Below are 17220 nucleotides of genomic sequence, written 5' to 3'. Positions count from 1 at the left end.
AACATGCATTACTCAATGAATAGCCTAATGTACTTTGATTATTGGAGCCCCTCTATTTGTAAAGTGTATTAGAATATATTTTTTAAGGTCATTTCTGTGATTTTGAATAATGCAGTTTTAAAATTTAGAACTTTCAGCTATTATGGAATTCTCAGTGCTAAACTATGGCATTTCTTTTTGCAGTTTTGGCTTTGTGAGCAGACTAAAGTTCTACAACAAATGAATGCAAATGCAGTTCCAAGATTACTTAAATGGAACATTTCAGAGCTTCGGGATGTACTTAGGGATTTTGATCAATTGAACCAACTTCCGGCTGATCAAGTAATACTTAGTTATTAATCATTATGTTATCACCATTAATTGTTAATTGTCAATATTAACTCCTTTTCTGTCTGAAAACACTTAAAATTCTCTTTGACACAAGTTAAAATGCCAAATTATGTTTCACAGGTAAGTGATACCAAGTTACAAGAAACAGATAAAGAACAAAAGATCTACAGCGATCTTGGAAGTGAACAAGAATGTGGAGAAATAGAACCTCTTGAACTGGAGGTTGAAAAAGTAAGAATGAGTGTTGATGGTGAATCTCCTCAACAAGCTAAAGGTTCTAGAGAAGCAAGGGTTGAAAAAGGGGCAGATGAAGGAAATGGACAAGGGCTAGATGATTTTAACACTCCCTCCAACCCGTCATTGGAAGTTGATTCACCAAGGTACAAGTCCACTATGGTGCATGACAGCATTGGCCTTGAATCACGAGAAGAAGCAAGGGTTGAAAAAGGGGCAGCACAACTCAAACAAGATGTCACATCAGAAAATGGACAAGGGCTAGATGATTTTAACACTCCCTCCAACCCTTCATTGGAAGTTGATTCGCCAAGGTACAAGTCCACTATGGTGCATGACAGCATTGGCCTTGAATCACGAGAGGATCATTTGTCACGAACAGATTCCGGTTCAACATTAGTTCCAAATACCTATAATGAGATATCGTTGGATAATATTTGTGGAACAATATTGCACCAATCAAAAAAGGATGCAATTGCAGTTATTGATGAACTGAACAAAAGGATTGAAATCTTGGAGAAGGAAAAGAAGAGCATGGAGAATGAAATCTTGGAACTTCATGAAGAAAAGCAAAAAACTCTTCAACATCAAATGGAGGAAATTGAAATTCTGAAGCGGGAACTTGAAGAGAAGGATTTATACATCTCCAAATTATGCAAGAAAAACGAAGCCCTTGAAAAACTCTACAAGCAGTATGAGGAACAAGTTCAACATTATGAAACACATGAGTTAACACAAGGATATAATGTTGAAACGGAAAGACAAGTGCATCAAGTGACACAGAAGGCCACATTTGACACTATAAAGGAACTGCGGGAAGAGAGAGATCAGTTGGAGGGGGAATTGATAAACATTAAAGTTCATGAAGTGACACAACAAGTAAGGGCTGAAAAAGTGCTTCAAATTTCAAAGAAGAAAAGTCCACCGTCAAAGTTTAAGAGAGTGAAAGAAAGAGATGATAGGAAGACAAATTTCTGCGAGAACTATGTGTATGGAAAGTTAAAGAGGAAAAGTCCACAAGTAGAGTTTGTTGATGTAGACGACTTGCAAGAAACTTCTTTGGCAAATCAAGTGCGAAAGCCAAAAAAGAAACTGAAGGACTTGAAGAAGTGCAATACTGAGATGTCAAAACTCATTCGTGGAGAAACTTGGTTGGCAATTGAACAACTTTGGAAGACAGGAAATTCTAGGTAAATTTACCTTTAAAACTATTGCATGTTTTTAATTTGAAATGTTTATATTATGTTAATTGACAACATGACTAAGGCAAAGCTAAGTTGGTACTCTATATCTATTGCTTGTGTCTTGTGTGTCCTATGTCCTATTCTACCTTTTGATCGAGCTACTCTCATAAAGTGTACACCAAATGACAAAGTTAGTGTGTCTTGTATGTGTCCTGTTTCTTGTCCTATTATTAACAGTGTTAATAATTGAACAAAATTGTTGAACCTCATTTCAATCCTCCTCCTTTGTTGGTTAACAGTGTTAATAATTGAACAAAACCATAGAATTCGTAGATAAAGTATTATTCATCTGTTAATGACTTTTGAAAACAGTTTTCCATGGAGTTTCAAACCTGATATGGAGTCAGTGAAGCAGGGTTAGTGATCAGGGTAGTGAAAATCTGATCACTACCCTTTGCTTTTGCTCTACTTGTTAGTGAAGCAGGGTCAGTGATCAGGGTAGTGAAGAATCTAAGAGTTTGTTGGGATTGCCATATGGCTATAAAGATGATTTCAGAATTGGAGAGGAGAGAGATTATTATTAGGGACAATAACAGATTGCATAGTTTTAGCAAAGGACAATGTTCTTGCAATGACTACTGGTGAGGTTAGTGGTGTTAGTTTTTGACCTTTCAAGTTCTGCTATATGGCTAAACTGTTGTATAGTGACACAATTCAAATATAAGAACTTACTTTCATTTTAGTTAATGATGGGTGGATGGATCTGTTTAGGGATTCGGAAGTGGTTGGCTATGCTCCTGGGATATCTAATCACTGTGCTTTGGTCTTGACTATTGTTCACAATAAGTTTAAAGCTTGTCCTTTCAGATTCTTTAATTTTTGGATGAATGATAGTAGGTTTCAAGATATCCTTCACTCTTCTTGGAACATTACTTGTGGAAGGAATCTGATGGAAAGGCTCAGTCAGAAGCTTAGGGGCCTTAAGCCTGTTCTTAAGGCTTTTCATAAACAATACTATAGTAACCTCAGTGGGAGAGTTCAGGCTGCTCGGGTCAATCTATCTAAAATTCAGAGTTTGTGCCTCAGATTTGCTCATGATCAAGCTTTATGTGACCTTGAGAAGGATTTGGTTCAACAATTCTATGCTCTTTCCAGTGCTGAAGAGGCCTATAAACAGCAAAAGTATAAAGTGAATTGGCAGGCTTTGGGGGATAAGAATACAAAAAAATTTCAGCAAAATATGAATGCCCATAGAGTGAGGAACACTATTCTTAGCTTGGTAAGTGTTCAAGGTGTTACATTGGATAACCCTGCTGATATTGAGGTGGAAATTCTTGGGTATTATAAGCACCTTTTGGGGTCTCCATTTAGCTTTCCCCTTGCCTCTTTTTGTTAGTCATGGAGGCTTTTTCTGCAATTCTGCTTTCTAGAATAGCTCAAGGGGGGTTCACTTATCATCCTAAATGTGCTGCCATCAACCTCTCCCATTTGGCTTTTGCTGATGATATGCTTATTGTTTGTGGGGCCTCTAATGCATCTTTTGTGACTATAGACAGCGTGCTTAAGGAGTTCTATTTGTTTTCTGGGTTGCAACCTAATTTTGATAAGAGTGCATGTTTCTTTGCTGGAGTTGGGGATGAGTTGAAGCAGGGTTTGAGGTCTATTTTGGAGATTCCAGAAGCTTCCCTTCCTGTTAATTCATAATGGAATTTGGAGATGGCATGGAAGCAGATCTATAATTGTTAGAGATATCGTTGCTAATATAAGAACTTACTTTCATTTTGCAATTTTCCATGGAGTTTCAAACCTAACATGGAGTCAGTGAAGCAGGGTCAGTGATCAGGGTAGTGAAGAATCTGATCACTACCCTTTGCTTTTGCTCTACTTGTTAGTGAAGCAGGGTCAGTGATCAGGGTAGTGAAGAATTTGATCACTACCCTTTGCTTTTGCTCTACTTGTTAGTGAAGCAGGGTCAATGATCAGGGTAGTGAAGAATCTGAGAGTTTGTTGGGATTGCCATATGGCTATAAAGATGATTTCAGAATTGGAGGGGAGAGAGATTATTATTAGGGACAATAACAGATTGCATAGTTTTGGCAAAGGACAGTGTTCTTGCAATGACTACTGGTGAGGTTAGTGGTGTTAGTTTTTGACCTTTCAAGTTCTGCTATATGGCTAAACTGTTGTATAGTGACACAATTCAAATATAAGAACTTACTTTCATGTTTCTTTCAAAACTCTTGATTAACTTTTGAAAACATTTTGCGATATGCAGTGCTGTAATATGGAGTTCCGAAGCTGACATGCTACACATTGAAGTTGAAGACATACAAAACCTGTTGTTTGAAGATGCAATATCTAACCGGGTAAAAATGTTAAGACACTCTTCTTTTTGTGTTTAGACTGTTTGCCTGAACTTGCTCTGCTATACATTGCTATATGTAAAAATCTTGACATGCTATTCTTTTTGTGTAGATGTAAACTGTTTTAATCGTGTTTCACTGATAAAAAAATAAAAACAGTGTCTAGATGCATATGTAAATGAGCTCATGAAAAACCATTCTGACGTTGTGCCGAAGTTTGACTTGAATACTCCAGTACCGAAATCATTCATCTTCAGCAGCTTCTTCCTGGTAACAAACTAAAAGTTTTTTTAAAGAATTGTATTTTTCACATACACATTGAATACTCCATTACTGAAATCATTTGTTTTTGTTTTTGTGTGCAAATAGGACACGATCCGAAACAAAGAGCAAAACAAAGTGAAGGCAATGCTTGGAAAAGTAATGAGAAAATCTGTAGGGGCAAGATTTCTTATTTTTCCAATACTCATTCAATTCCATTGGACATTGCTTGTTCTTGATAAAGATGAAGGACGTTGGAAGTTCTACAACTCTCTTAAACGTAGAAGTGCAAAAGATGAACATTGTAGTGCAACAATACTCTTGGTAAGCAAAACTTGCTAATGAAATATCATACTCTTAACTCTAAAAGCACTTCTTAAGAGCTGCACATTGTTTGTTTTCTTGTAAAATAGAGGCAAGTTGTTGCGGCATATGTCAACATTGACCAAAGAGAACCCTGCAGAAGAAGTATTACTAATGAAGTGGAGATTCAGCAAAACTGCCCCCAACAACCAATGGGAAGGAAAGTATTGTTTATAGCTTTTTATCCAAAAAAACTCCAAATACTATTAATTCACAACGTTAGTTCCCTATCTTAATTAACTGAATTCTAAATTCTTGCAGTGTTGATTGTGCGATTGTCGTCTTTTCGATAATCAAGAAGTATCTATCAAATGAAGACCAAACAAGTAAAATAACAAAAGAAGAATGCAGGAAAATCAGAGCAGACTTGATACATTCATTCGTGCCCTGTTGAGTATTCTAATGGTGTATTAAGTCTCCCTTGCCCATTCCTTTTGACTTTTAATTTTTGGAACTTGCAACTGTTAGCAAGGTTAGAAAGGTTTAATTTCTTGAACTTTCAACTATTAGCATGTGTACTTCTGTTTTAATGCAACTTTACCAAGGCTTAGTAAGGTTTCAAGTTCTGCATATACCTTTTTGTCTCAAGTATAAAATGTAATGTACTATGTTTGTGTCTGCTCCTTCCAATGTATGGCAAAACTAAGTTGGTACATATTGTGTCCTCGTGTGTAAATGTGTCTTGTGTCTAATGCACAATTGATGTGTAAGCTTGAATTTGCTGCAAGTTTTGTTTGGATTCACTAACAGTGTTAAATGACAGGCTTTCTTTTCGAAAGAATGGGTTAACACTGTTAAATGACCAGTGTTAAATGACCAACTTTCTTTTCGAAAGAAAGGGTTAGATTTAACACTGTTAATTAAAGGAGAAAGTTATATCACAATATTGATTAACAGTGTTAAATGACCGGCTTTCTTTTCGAAAGAATGGGTTAACACTGTTAATCAAACAGAGAATGGTATATGACCATGTTGATTACCAGTGTTAAATGACCAACTTTCTTTTCGAAAGAAAGGGTTAGATTTAACACTGTTAATTAAAGGAGAAAGTTATATCACAATATTGATTAACAGTGTTAAATGACCGGCTTTCTTTTCTAAAGAAAGCATTAAAAAGCGTTTGGTGTGTAAAGAAGAATAAATTAAGAGTGCAATGCAACTAATATTGTTAATTGTTGGAGAAAGTTCTATCATAATATTGATTAACAGTGTTAAATGACCTGTTTTCTTTTTGAAAGAATGGGTTAACACTGTTAATCAAACAGAGAATGGTATATGACCATGTTGATTACCAGTGTTAAATGACCAGCTTTTTTTTCAAAAGAAATGGTTAGATTTAACACTGTTAATTAAAGGAGAAAGTTATATCACAATATTAATTAACAGTGTTAAATGACCGGCAAATGACCAACTTTCTTTTCGAAAGAAAGGGTTAGATTTAACACTGTTAATTAAAGGAGAAAGTTATATCACAATATTGATTAATAGTGTTAAATGACCGGCTTTCTTTTTGAAAGAATGGGTTAACACTGTTAATCAAGCAGAGAATGGTATATGACCATGTTGATTACCAGTGTTAAATGACCGACTTTCTTTTCGAAAGAAATGGTTAGATTTAACACTGTTAATTAAAGGAGAAAGTTATATCACAATATTGATTAACAGTGTTAAATGACTGGCTTTCTTTTCGAAAGAAAGGGTTAAAAGTGTGCGGTGTTCGATTGGAGTTCCAATCATCGTCCTTTGCGCTTTGCAAGTAACAATCAATATTGATTAACAGTGTTAAATGACCGGTTTTCTTTTTGAAAGAATGGGTTAACACTGTTCATCAAACCAAGAATGGTATATGACCATGTTGATTACCAGTGTTAAATGACTAGCTTTCTTTCGAAAGAAAGAGTTAAAAGCATGCGGTGTTCAATCGGAGTTTCAATCGTCATCTTCTACGCTTTGCGAGTAACAATTAGGTGCTAGGAAAAAATAATAGCTATAGAAAACCTTAACAAAGAAAAGGGTCATGACTGGTGTGTGAGGAAGAATAACTGAAGAGTGCAATGCAATTAACACTGTTAATTAAAGGAGAAAGTTATATCACAATATTGATTAACAGTGTTAAATGACCGGCTTTCTTTTTGAAATAAAGCGTTAAAAAGAGTTTGGTGTGTAAGGAAGAATAACTGAAGAGTGCAATGCAATTAACACTGTTAATTAAAGGAGAAAGTTATACCACAATATTGATTAACAGTGTTAAATGACCGGCTTTCTTTTTGAAAGAATGGGTTAACACTGTTAATCAAACAAAGAATGGTATATGACCATGTTGATTACCAGCGTTAAATGACCAACTTTCTTTTCGAAAGAAAGGGTTAGATTTAACACTGTTAATTAAAGGAGAAAGTTATATCACAATATTGATTAATAGTGTTAAATGACCGGTTTTCTTTTTGAAAGAATGGGTTAACACTGTTAATCAAACAGAGAATGGTATATGACCATGTTGATTACCAGTGTTAAATGACAAACTTTCTTTTCGAAAGAAAGGGTTAAAAGCGTGCGGTGTTTGACTGAGGTTTCAATTGTCGTCCTCTGTGCTTTTCGAACAATCAAAAGTTAGGGAAGAATAAATTAAGAGTGCAATGCAACTAACATTGTTAATTAATGGAGAAAGTTATATCATAATATTGATTAACAGTGTTAAATGACCGGTTTTCTTTTCGAAAGAATGGGTTAACATTGTTAATCAAACTGAGAATGGTATATGACCATGTTGATTACCAGTGTTAAATGACCAGCTTTTTTTTTGAAAGAAAGAGTTAAAAGCGTGCGGTGTTCAATCATAGTTGCAATCATCGTCCTCTATGCTTTGCGAGTAACAATCAGGTGCTAGGGAAAAATAATAGCTACAGAAAACCTTAACAAAGAAAAGGGGCATGACTGGTGTGTGAGGAAGAATAACTGAAGAATGCAATGCAATTAACACTGTTAATTAAAGGAGAAAGTTATATCACAATATTGATTAACAGTGTTAAATGACCCAGAACGAATAATTGCACATCATTTGCACCAGAATAAATAATTGAAGTAACATCCACCATACCAATTTATACGAAGATAGCATAACCAAAATATACAGAGATGACCAACATAAAGTTTCATAAAACTGAAGACACTCATAAACTGCATAAAATTGAAGACACTCATAAACTGCATAGTACTAAAAATCTTCTCAACCAGTATCGCAATACTCGACTTATTGGAAACGCAATGTAAAACTAAACAAACTCCCAGTTTATAAACTTTTGTGAAGAAGAATGCAGAAAGACTTTAATGTGTCATTCTAAGAATCAACTAAGAAGAGGTTCCTTGCAAGTCCTTTTGTTGTGCCTCGCAATGGTCCCGCACCTAAGAACAATTAAGTAGTCTCTTTACTTGAATGGATATGAATTCCAACAAAACAATGTACTATTAAAAATGTAAAGAATCAATCATCCGTAGCCCCTTTGCATGTCCTGCGATTGTGGTGAGAAAGCTTATGGCACCTCGCACATTTCATTGGCCTAGCAGAGGATTGTTCTTCACCCCTAGAACGAATGCGCTTTACGCAAGGTCTTCCAGCTTGCCTCCTATTTTTTGGAGCTTTGATAACCCGAGTACTTCCTTGTGTGAAGTCAGGAATATCCATAGCTAGAATTGGATGGATATTATCTTGATATGTGAGCCGATATGCCTCAACATGATAAAACGGATCAATGTAACCAGCCAAGGATCCCTCCGCTCCACAAGTCTTGACTAACACCGTTGCGGCATGAGCACATAAGAAACCATTGTATTGCCAGGCTCCACAAGAACATGTCCCTTCCTCAAGATTTACTAGAACAGCAGGTACAGATTTCACCTCATACAAGCCGGTTTTTGATTTATAAACCCTCCACGACCTCCCCTTGTCAATCCTCTTAGCTAACTTTGCATCCATGTCTGGACAAATCTGAGAAACCCAACGCGATGCTTCTTCTCTTCTACGCGACATTTGAATCATAATTTTGGACCTCAACTCTTCAACTAAACTCATTATCGGCATAAGCCGTGCATCAAGTATCCAGTTATTGAAGGACTCAATAGCACTAGAACTCATCTCTCCGTATCGATGCCCTTGAAAATAAGCATTAGTCCAATGTTGTTTTGGAACACTTGCAATAAACGTCTTGGCCTTATCTCCCCCATGCTCGTAGAACTTAGCCTCACATATCATATAAGCTGATACCGATGGAGCATAAGCGATAGCATTAAACAATTTAACCAACCTATTTCGATAACCCTTTCGAAACCGTCCAGGGAAGTGATCCTTCAAATTGAATTGAAGATGATACAAACAGTAAGCATGATGACAATCAGGAGAAACAGTTGGTATGTTACTCACGAGACCATGGTTGCGATCACTAATGAAAGTAATAGGCCGTGTAGACAAGATAGTCTTTAAAATCCGAAGAAACCACAACCAATTACAATCATTTTCTGCATTCACAATAGCAAACGCCAGGGGAAATAAACCTGTAACACAAAAAAGAATCCCAAAACAAACAAAAATAAGATGGAACTCCACTTAGATGTAGTTCTAGTTAAAGAAACATTAATCTACTCAATAAAAATAAATACTGATACAAAATTTGACCAACCCCAAAATGTCACACAAAGTGCCTGTCTAGAGACAAGGTGCTCACTTCTCAGGCCAACCATTACTAGAATAAAACAAAAACCGCGACCTTTTAAAACTATGGAAAGCTAACTGATATGTATGGAAACCTAGGTTCTGTCTTATACCAATCATAGAACAAGCAGATAAATAGATATGAATATCTAAGGAATACATTCAAAATAAAAAAATAACACAAAAAGTACCTTGATCTGCATCTTTTCCTGTGGCAGCAAGAAGACACCCCTTGAATCTGCCTTTGAGATGTGTCCCATCAAGGCAAAGGAATGGTTGACAATGATTAAACCCTGTGATACATGCATTGAACGACACAAAGAGCCTCGAGAATTCCTTGCTGACAGGATCAACTTCAAGCTTTAATAAGCTCCCTGGATTTGCAATTTTGGCAGCTTCAACGTACCACCTCAACTTATCAAATGAACTTTCATAGTCTCCAAATATTTCCCCCCTAGCCTTTTCCACTCCTAACCATGCATGGTGGTATGATAAATCCAAACCGTACTTGTCCAGAAACAAATCCAACAGATCCATAGGTGATGTGTTATTCTTTTTCTGAACCATACTAGTAACCTCACTAGCAACTAAACTAGATGTCACCCGTTTATGTTTATTCGTTCGATAGGTTGAACCACAACCATGCTCGTTTACCAGTTTCTTAATCCAAAACTCTCTGCTTGAGCGATCCAAAATGGCATGCACATACCATCCACAGCTAGAAATCGAACACTTTGCAGTCACACGATACTTGTCATTTTTAACAAGATCATACATAAAACCATTTTCAATAGCATATCGCTGCAAAGTTGCCCTAAACTCCTTCACACCACCAGTAAATACTTGCCCAACCTCATATATCAAGTTGGCCCAACCCGTTGTCAAGTACCTAGTTTCAGCATGGCGACAAAATTCCTCCAAAGGTTCTTCTCTTTTAACAACAGCGACAGCACCACTAGAACTACCAACTTCTACTCCATTACTAATACTTCCAAGTGTTCCTCCATTACTAATACTTCCAACCGTTTGTCCACTACAATATTTAATCACCTCAACCTTAGCATCTATTCTATCAGTAGTAGGATACAAATACAACATATTATCAAAAGATTCTTCATTGTCAAGCTCACAATCACTCCCATCCAACACATATGACAATGAGAAACTACCAATGCATAAGTTGTTCCATCTATCACAAATCTTTCTTAAAGCATGCTCCAATCGAATGCCACCAGATATCCTCACAACAAGAACCTGCGATACATACCTACACAGCAATATTTTGGTTGTATCCATCGCACAAAAAAACACACCTACAATGATATTTGTTTGATATAATCAATCGATTTGTAAACTATCTAATGCCTCAAAAACACTATTTATACTCATAATATTCAAACAGATTTCATAAACAGTCTGGTGTGTGTTTAATAATCATTTACAGTCTAAATGCAAAAAGTGACCACGTCCAAAATCCTTAAAGCTGCAGTGTGAATTCTCCAATTTGCAGTCTAATTTTTTTTCAAAAGTGCGTAAGCCCTAGGTGCTTAAATTTGTAGTTTATATTCTCCTTGGTGTTTGTGATCATCTAATCTAAACTCTGTCAACATTGAAAGCACATACCGAACATTCAACTCAAAGGTACAATAAAACTTACATTATCATCAAAGGCATAAAACAAACGTTATCATCAAAGTCACAATTGAACATTTAATTACAATCAAAACATTTTCTGTAATTGATTAGAACAAATTAGAACAAAAAGAAATCATCAAAAAACGAACCTTTTCTCAGATCGATTCAGTTCGAGCTCGGATCAACGGAGAAAAGGATCCTGTGTCTTGATCTAGACTGCACAAAAGAGGTTGAACAAACTGGTGAGAAATCCTAATCAATCTACACTGCGCGAACTCTATCGCGATCTCTCTCTCTCTCTCTCTCTCTCTCTCTCTCTCTCTCTCTCTCTCTCTCTCTCTCTCTCTCTCTCTCGTAATCGTCGTTTATGAAGTTGGACCCGAGGAGTTTATTAAAGAAGGGGCAATTTTGTCCCACTAAAAAATGAAGTTGGACCCGAGAACTTAAAAAAAAGGATGGGCTGGACTAGAAGTATTGTGGAAAAATGAGATGGACTGGGCCTGTTACAAATTGGTATAATGGGCTTTATATCAATTTTTTAAATTTTATTTTTCCTTAAAAAAATCAACAATTGGCATGACTTTTTTATTTATCCTCTTCCCTCCACCTTTTCTTTTCTTATTGAGGACAACTTTTTTTGCTAGGGGTGAGCATGGACCGGATTGGTTCTGTTTCATAGTAAACCAAGCACCAAACCAATACCTGCGAATTGAGAATTTGGAGAATCAAACCAATCCATAAAATTCACCAAACCAATATAAACCATTAAAATATGGTTCGATTTTAGTTTTGGACCATAGGTCGCTTGAAATTTTGAGATATCTATCCTCATAAATTTTTAATTTCTTAAAATTGGAGAGACAAGATAAACCAAAACTTTAGTGTTAAAATTAATTCTATTAGCATGTATAGAATAAAGCAAAGAGAGAACTATTGGAAAGAGAAGATAGTTAGCATGGAGCTCTTATTGTTGGATGGGAAGCATTACGTATTTACGTGAATAGGGTGGTGGAAGAATAGGGTAGTGGAATGAGAAGTTATTTGCTCTTTGAGCAAGGCCATGTGGTGCTCCACAAGTGTTGTGATTGTTTGAAACTACGGGACCATGACTTTCATGTTGCTAAATTAGATAACAAAATGACACATGACGTGTTGTGATTGGTGTGAAGCATTGCTCCAAGAGCACTCAATAACCTCTCATGGAATGAAGATAAGAAAATTATGACTATAGGGCTTAGCCTGTGTTTTATTTGGTGTACATATACACGGTTCAGATTGGATTGGAACCGGTACATAAATTCACAAAACCAAATTATTGAACACAGATTGCAATTTTTTGAAACCTGGTTGACCCACACTACTCAAAAACCTAACCAAGCCATTCGATTTGGACTTGATTTGCCGGTTTGACAATTTTTCTCTCCCCCTATTTCTTGCAACTTTCCTACTTTTCAACAAATGATAGTGGGCCGTAAAGGCAAGGGCTAAGGCCCTTAATTTGGAGCAACTGACTTCCAAAGCAGGACCAAGTTCCATTACAAAAGGTTAAAGGAGGAAACAAATCAATTAGCTGAAGGATATGGGGTCCAAAATTAAAGACAGCCAAAGTTCCTTCATTGAAAGGTGGGAGCAAAAAAAGTGGTTAGGGACTTCTCCTCGAATTAATTTCAAATCTTGGAATCACCGACCGTTAATTTCAGGGCCCCAAATTTTGCCGAGGTAGAGAACAGGAGTCGCCCAGCCTGGTTCTTCTTTGTTTTCCCGAGCGGTATGGTACGGCACGTGGAAAATAACAATCAGAGAGAAGCAACGAGAGATGATTCTGCCTCATGGAGTATGAAATTCAGCACCGCCCTCGATGTTTATGGCACTGGTGGGATGTTCAAAGAAGGGAGAGATCCTGTTTAGACTATTTGGAGAACATGTGCCGCAATTGTACAATCCCAAAACACAAGAAACTAGCATTATTGAGACTGATTTGGAGGGTTTGAGAATCCAATTTGAGAAATTTAGATTCCAAGTGAGTAACTACACAGCCAGTTTAGTTCCAATCAGGGGATCCAAGCAAGTTGAAAAAGAAGGAACGGGTGGTAAAAGGAGGAAAATTGAGGATCAAATTGCTTAGACAAGAACTGGGGTTTATTTACATTAGAGTAGTTATCAAGGACGGAAGTGTATATATTCTCTAATGTATTCTGTTTTGTATGTTTGTTTTTTTTTAAAACCCGGATGCCCGGGCCAACTCGACTAATTTCGGGACCCCGAAATTAACAACGGACAAACCCTCTAGTGTGTGTATGCTTGTTAAACTTTTAAATTATGTATGCTTGTTAAATTTCATGGTGTTTTTTACGAGCTTCTGACTTTGGTTAAGAGGATCATGCAAAGTTTTTCTTCCCTTTTTTTTCCTCTTTCATGAACCCTCTCCTTCTTGTATATACGAGTCTTCTCCTCGTCCTCTACCCTCTCCTCTCTCTACTCCTTGTGGATACGAGTTCAAACCTGCACTCTTTCTTACTGTGAGAGATAGATCGTCTCCTTACCTTTCATTTTAGTTTCACCAGCTCTAATTTGTGGAGGATTAGTTGAATGGCACTGAAACGACATGATGACGTCGGCCTCTTATACTACAATGGCAGACGACTGGGATGAAGGTAAACTGCACTCAGATGATGATTTTAGCACTTACCACTAGCGGAGTAGTGGTTCCAACCAGGGGAGGAGGGAGAATAGGCCTAGGGGTATCACCTACTTCTTCTTTTTTGCTTTTTTTACAGATATTCAAAAGATTTTGGAAAAATTGGAAATTTTGGGTACTGGGTTTATTGTTTGTTGTGTTGTCATGGCTTTCCAACTAAATTAATGGATCCCTTGAAGAATTAAAATGTTGGGAAAATGACAGCCTAGGATGTGTTTTGATAATTAATACCCGCCAAGGACAAGTTAAGAACATTTGTTAACACTGAAAATGTCCTCGGTGGGTATTAATTATCAAAACACGTCCTTGGCCGTCATTTTCCCTTAAATGTTTGTTTCACCAAGGCAAATATCGAATTACTATTTTTTGTGGCATGTTTGAATACATCCAACTTATTTTCCAGCTTTTCGAAGAAAATTTTAATTTGTTTTGTTGATTTTTATCCAAAAGAGTTTTATTCGGTAGAGCTCATGGACTCTCTGATCAACTCGATACATTTATTTTTGACATACAATCTGCTATTTACCGGTAATTACTCATGATTAAAACCTCGTCAGAGTTAATTGTAAAAAAAAAATTAGCAACGGATATTTAGACTTTTGTACTTATGTTTTGAAGCTTTTGAATACATTATGCTACAAGCTATGGTGCCTAATAGAGAATATTCAAATTTTTGTGCTCAGTATTTCTTCTTTATGTTTTACTATAAATTCTTTTAGTTTGTTGTGAAAAGGTGCCCTTCTGAACGGGATTCCTAGCTCCGCCACTAGTTCCAACGAACACCTTCAGGTCTCCTTGTACTTTTCTTTGCATGGTTATTTTTAAAACAAACACCCTTTGTTTTGTTTTGTTTTGTTAAGCCTATGGCCGTGTGGCTTATATACGTTTTTTATCAGAAGAAATTGCAGTTCTTTGTATTTGAAAGAAAAAATAAAGGTCTGAGATTTTGTCGTATATTTGAAAGAAATTGCAGTTCCTCAGTGTTTTCGTATATTTAGCATAATTATGAAAGTGTGCTACTATATATACATACACACTTATATATATCTCGAAAAATATACATATAGAATTAGTTTTATGTTTCAATTTCATCATATGGTGCATTTATACTTGTTGATTTCTGAATTGTTTGTCTATTTGGAATGACTGTTTCTTAATTGTATTTATTTTTAACCGTCTAAGAACAATACTTTTAAATAATGTCATTAATAAAACTATCTTGATCATTCTAAAACTTTTTGATGTTCATGTAAAACATACTCTAAAAATTTTGTCTAAGATTTTGTCCTCATTTTTACATAATTTAATCTGAAGTATGTGTTATAAACTTTTGTAATTTGTAATACATGCCTTAATTTTGTACAATCTTATTGTGATTAACTAATATATCGCTAAAGAGTTTCTCTTTTGTATCATTTCTTAATGGCATGGAAATCCTTTTTTTGCTAATAAAAAAAAAGGGAGAATTATCGGACAGAGGTAAAATATTCACGAAGACATGGTGTGCCAAGTTGAAATGTCAATTATACCCTCCTTTATAAATCACTTCCAAGTCCTAGCCCCAAATTTTCTCCCACAATCAGCATTTTCTCCCTCTCTCACCAACTGCACCCACCTCTCTCTCTCTCTCTACCCCATTTCTAGTTTTGATGGAAACCCATCTATTCCAATCATATATATCCAAATGAGCAACCCATCTCTGTGTTCTTGAATCAACCAAACTTTATGAGTTCTATAATGAAAACAATCGAAAACACATCTCCAAGAAGGCAAAAATTGATATTTGAAAATCGTGGGTGTCGACTTTGGGTTTGATTTATATGAACTGAATCGTGGGTCTTGTAATTTCAATCAAAATATGTGAATTTGTGTTACCTACACTGATTTAGGTTTTGGTTGGGAAAAAACAATACTCCCTCCGTTCCTTTTTTAAAGTCTAGTATTTTATTTTGGACTGTCCCTTAATAAGTGTCCATTTTGTAAAGTTAGTGGGTAAAAGTTGGTACATTTTTCATTTTGCCCTTAAAAGTAGATTCCATTTTGAAAAGTTAGTGAGTAAAAGTGTAATGATGATGTCTCCAAAGATGGTAAGTAGGGAAAGTAGAGGTAAAAGTTGATGTGAAAGGTGTAATGATGAATGATTTTTTAATAAGTTGAAGTTACGAAACGGAACACTTAAAAAGGGATGGAGGGAGTACTAATTTGGGAAAAATCGGAACTAATTTCGGTTTGCCTTTCAAAAAAATTTGGTGGTGGTTGCTATGGGGGTTGAGGGGTGATGGTGTCAAAGATGGGGATGGTGGTGGCGGTGAAGAGATTAAGGGATTTTGTGATTTGTGAATGACAAAGAATTGAGAGAGGTGGGTATGGCTAGGGGTGGTGGTTGCTATGGAAGTTGAAGGGTGCCAGTCCTACCGGAGATGGTGGGATGGTGGTGGGCCTTGTGGCGGTGAAGAGAAACAGGAGAAGGGGAGATGACATATTTCAATAAAAATGACTTGGTCTTTAACAATAAAAATTATGATCTATTTCAATATAATAAAACGTCTGTTTCATATATTGACTTACCATTTTCTGAATGAATAAAGTTGGTTGAGCTTCAATAGGAGATGGCATTCATTGAACAAGATATGACTTGGTCTTTATCAATAAAAATGAAGGTCTATTTCAATATATTGACTTGCCCTTTTTTGGCCCAAATAAAGTTGGTTGAGCTTCGATAAGAAATGACATTCATTGAACATGATATGACTTGATCTTTATTAATAAAAAATTATGGTTTATTTCAATATAATAAAACGTCTGTTTCATATATTGACTTGTCCTTTTTTGGCCCAAATAACGTTGGGGCTTCTGATTACAAACGATGCCGTTTTATATTCAGGGGCAAAATTGTCCCAACTGTTCCACCGGGGTTATGGTTACCATGTATTTGTCATCAAAAGGCTTCCTACCATGTATGAGTCATTTCGAAAGTGTAGCCCATGAAAGTGGCAATTAAGCCTTCCGTACACCTCTGTCCGATAATTCTCCCCCAAAAAAAAAACCCACAGACAGAACTGTATAGAAGCAAAGGTATAAGACTCCGTTTGTTTCGACGTAAATATTTTACGATGTAATTTTTTTTAAATGATTTTGAAACAAATAATTTTCATGTAAAATAATTTTCAGTGTTTGGTTCACAAATAAATTTACTACAACGGTTCACAAATAAATTTACTATAACCAAACATAACAGGTGAAATAGGATAAGAAAGGGATAAGGGCAGAAGGAGCTCTCTCTCTCTCTCTCTCTCTCTCTCTCTCTCTCTCTCTCTCTCTCTCTCTCTCTCACACACACACACACACACATCATTCAAGGTTAATAACCTCTCCAAAATATAATTTCAAGGAATGTAGGGATGAAGAAAGTAAGAGAGAAGGCCAGCATCTAAAGACATTAAAAAA

The 17220-nt window shown here is 36.1% G+C and overlaps 2 protein-coding genes across 2 annotated transcripts; one reads left to right on the top strand and one right to left on the bottom strand.

The window, feature by feature from the left end:
- The first annotated feature begins 429 nt into the window (after nucleotides 1-429).
- On the top strand, nucleotides 430-5002 carry LOC131321116 (uncharacterized). Its single transcript, XM_058352126.1, has 6 exons — nucleotides 430-1754; nucleotides 4024-4114; nucleotides 4271-4381; nucleotides 4481-4696; nucleotides 4786-4899; nucleotides 4997-5002. Exons 1-6 carry the CDS (start codon nucleotides 430-432, stop codon nucleotides 5000-5002), a joined length of 1863 nt encoding a protein of 620 aa, XP_058208109.1.
- Nucleotides 5003-8047: 3045 nt separating this feature from the next.
- On the bottom strand, nucleotides 8048-10736 carry LOC131321115 (uncharacterized). The gene is made up of 2 exons (XM_058352125.1): nucleotides 9632-10736; nucleotides 8048-9283 (listed from the first exon to the last, which is right to left on the bottom strand). Exons 1-2 carry the CDS (start codon nucleotides 10734-10736, stop codon nucleotides 8217-8219), a joined length of 2172 nt encoding a protein of 723 aa, XP_058208108.1. The 3' UTR covers nucleotides 8048-8216.
- Nucleotides 10737-17220: the final 6484 nt, after the last annotated feature.

This window comes from Rhododendron vialii, chromosome 3a, assembly GCF_030253575.1.
Source record: "Rhododendron vialii isolate Sample 1 chromosome 3a, ASM3025357v1".
NCBI lineage: Eukaryota > Viridiplantae > Streptophyta > Magnoliopsida > Ericales > Ericaceae > Rhododendron > Rhododendron vialii.
Note: the sequence above shows the minus strand (reverse complement) of the source record. Positions and strands in the feature narration are given on the sequence as shown.

Bases quoted from the DNA above. Each gene is read 5' to 3' on its own strand.
- LOC131321115 (XM_058352125.1), bottom strand. From the start codon at position 10,736: ATGGATACAACCAAAATATTGCTGTGTAGGTATGTATCGCAGGTTCTT. The intron at 9,284-9,631 runs GTACTTTTTGTG...TTTGTGTTACAG, and splicing joins AGGAAAAGATGCAGATCAAG to GTTTATTTCCCCTGGCGTTT.
- LOC131321116 (XM_058352126.1), top strand. From the start codon at position 430: ATGCCAAATTATGTTTCACAGGTAAGTGATACCAAGTTACAAGAAACA. The intron at 4,115-4,270 runs GTAAAAATGTTA...AAATAAAAACAG, and splicing joins AAGATGCAATATCTAACCGG to TGTCTAGATGCATATGTAAA. The intron at 4,382-4,480 runs GTAACAAACTAA...GTGTGCAAATAG, and splicing joins TCTTCAGCAGCTTCTTCCTG to GACACGATCCGAAACAAAGA.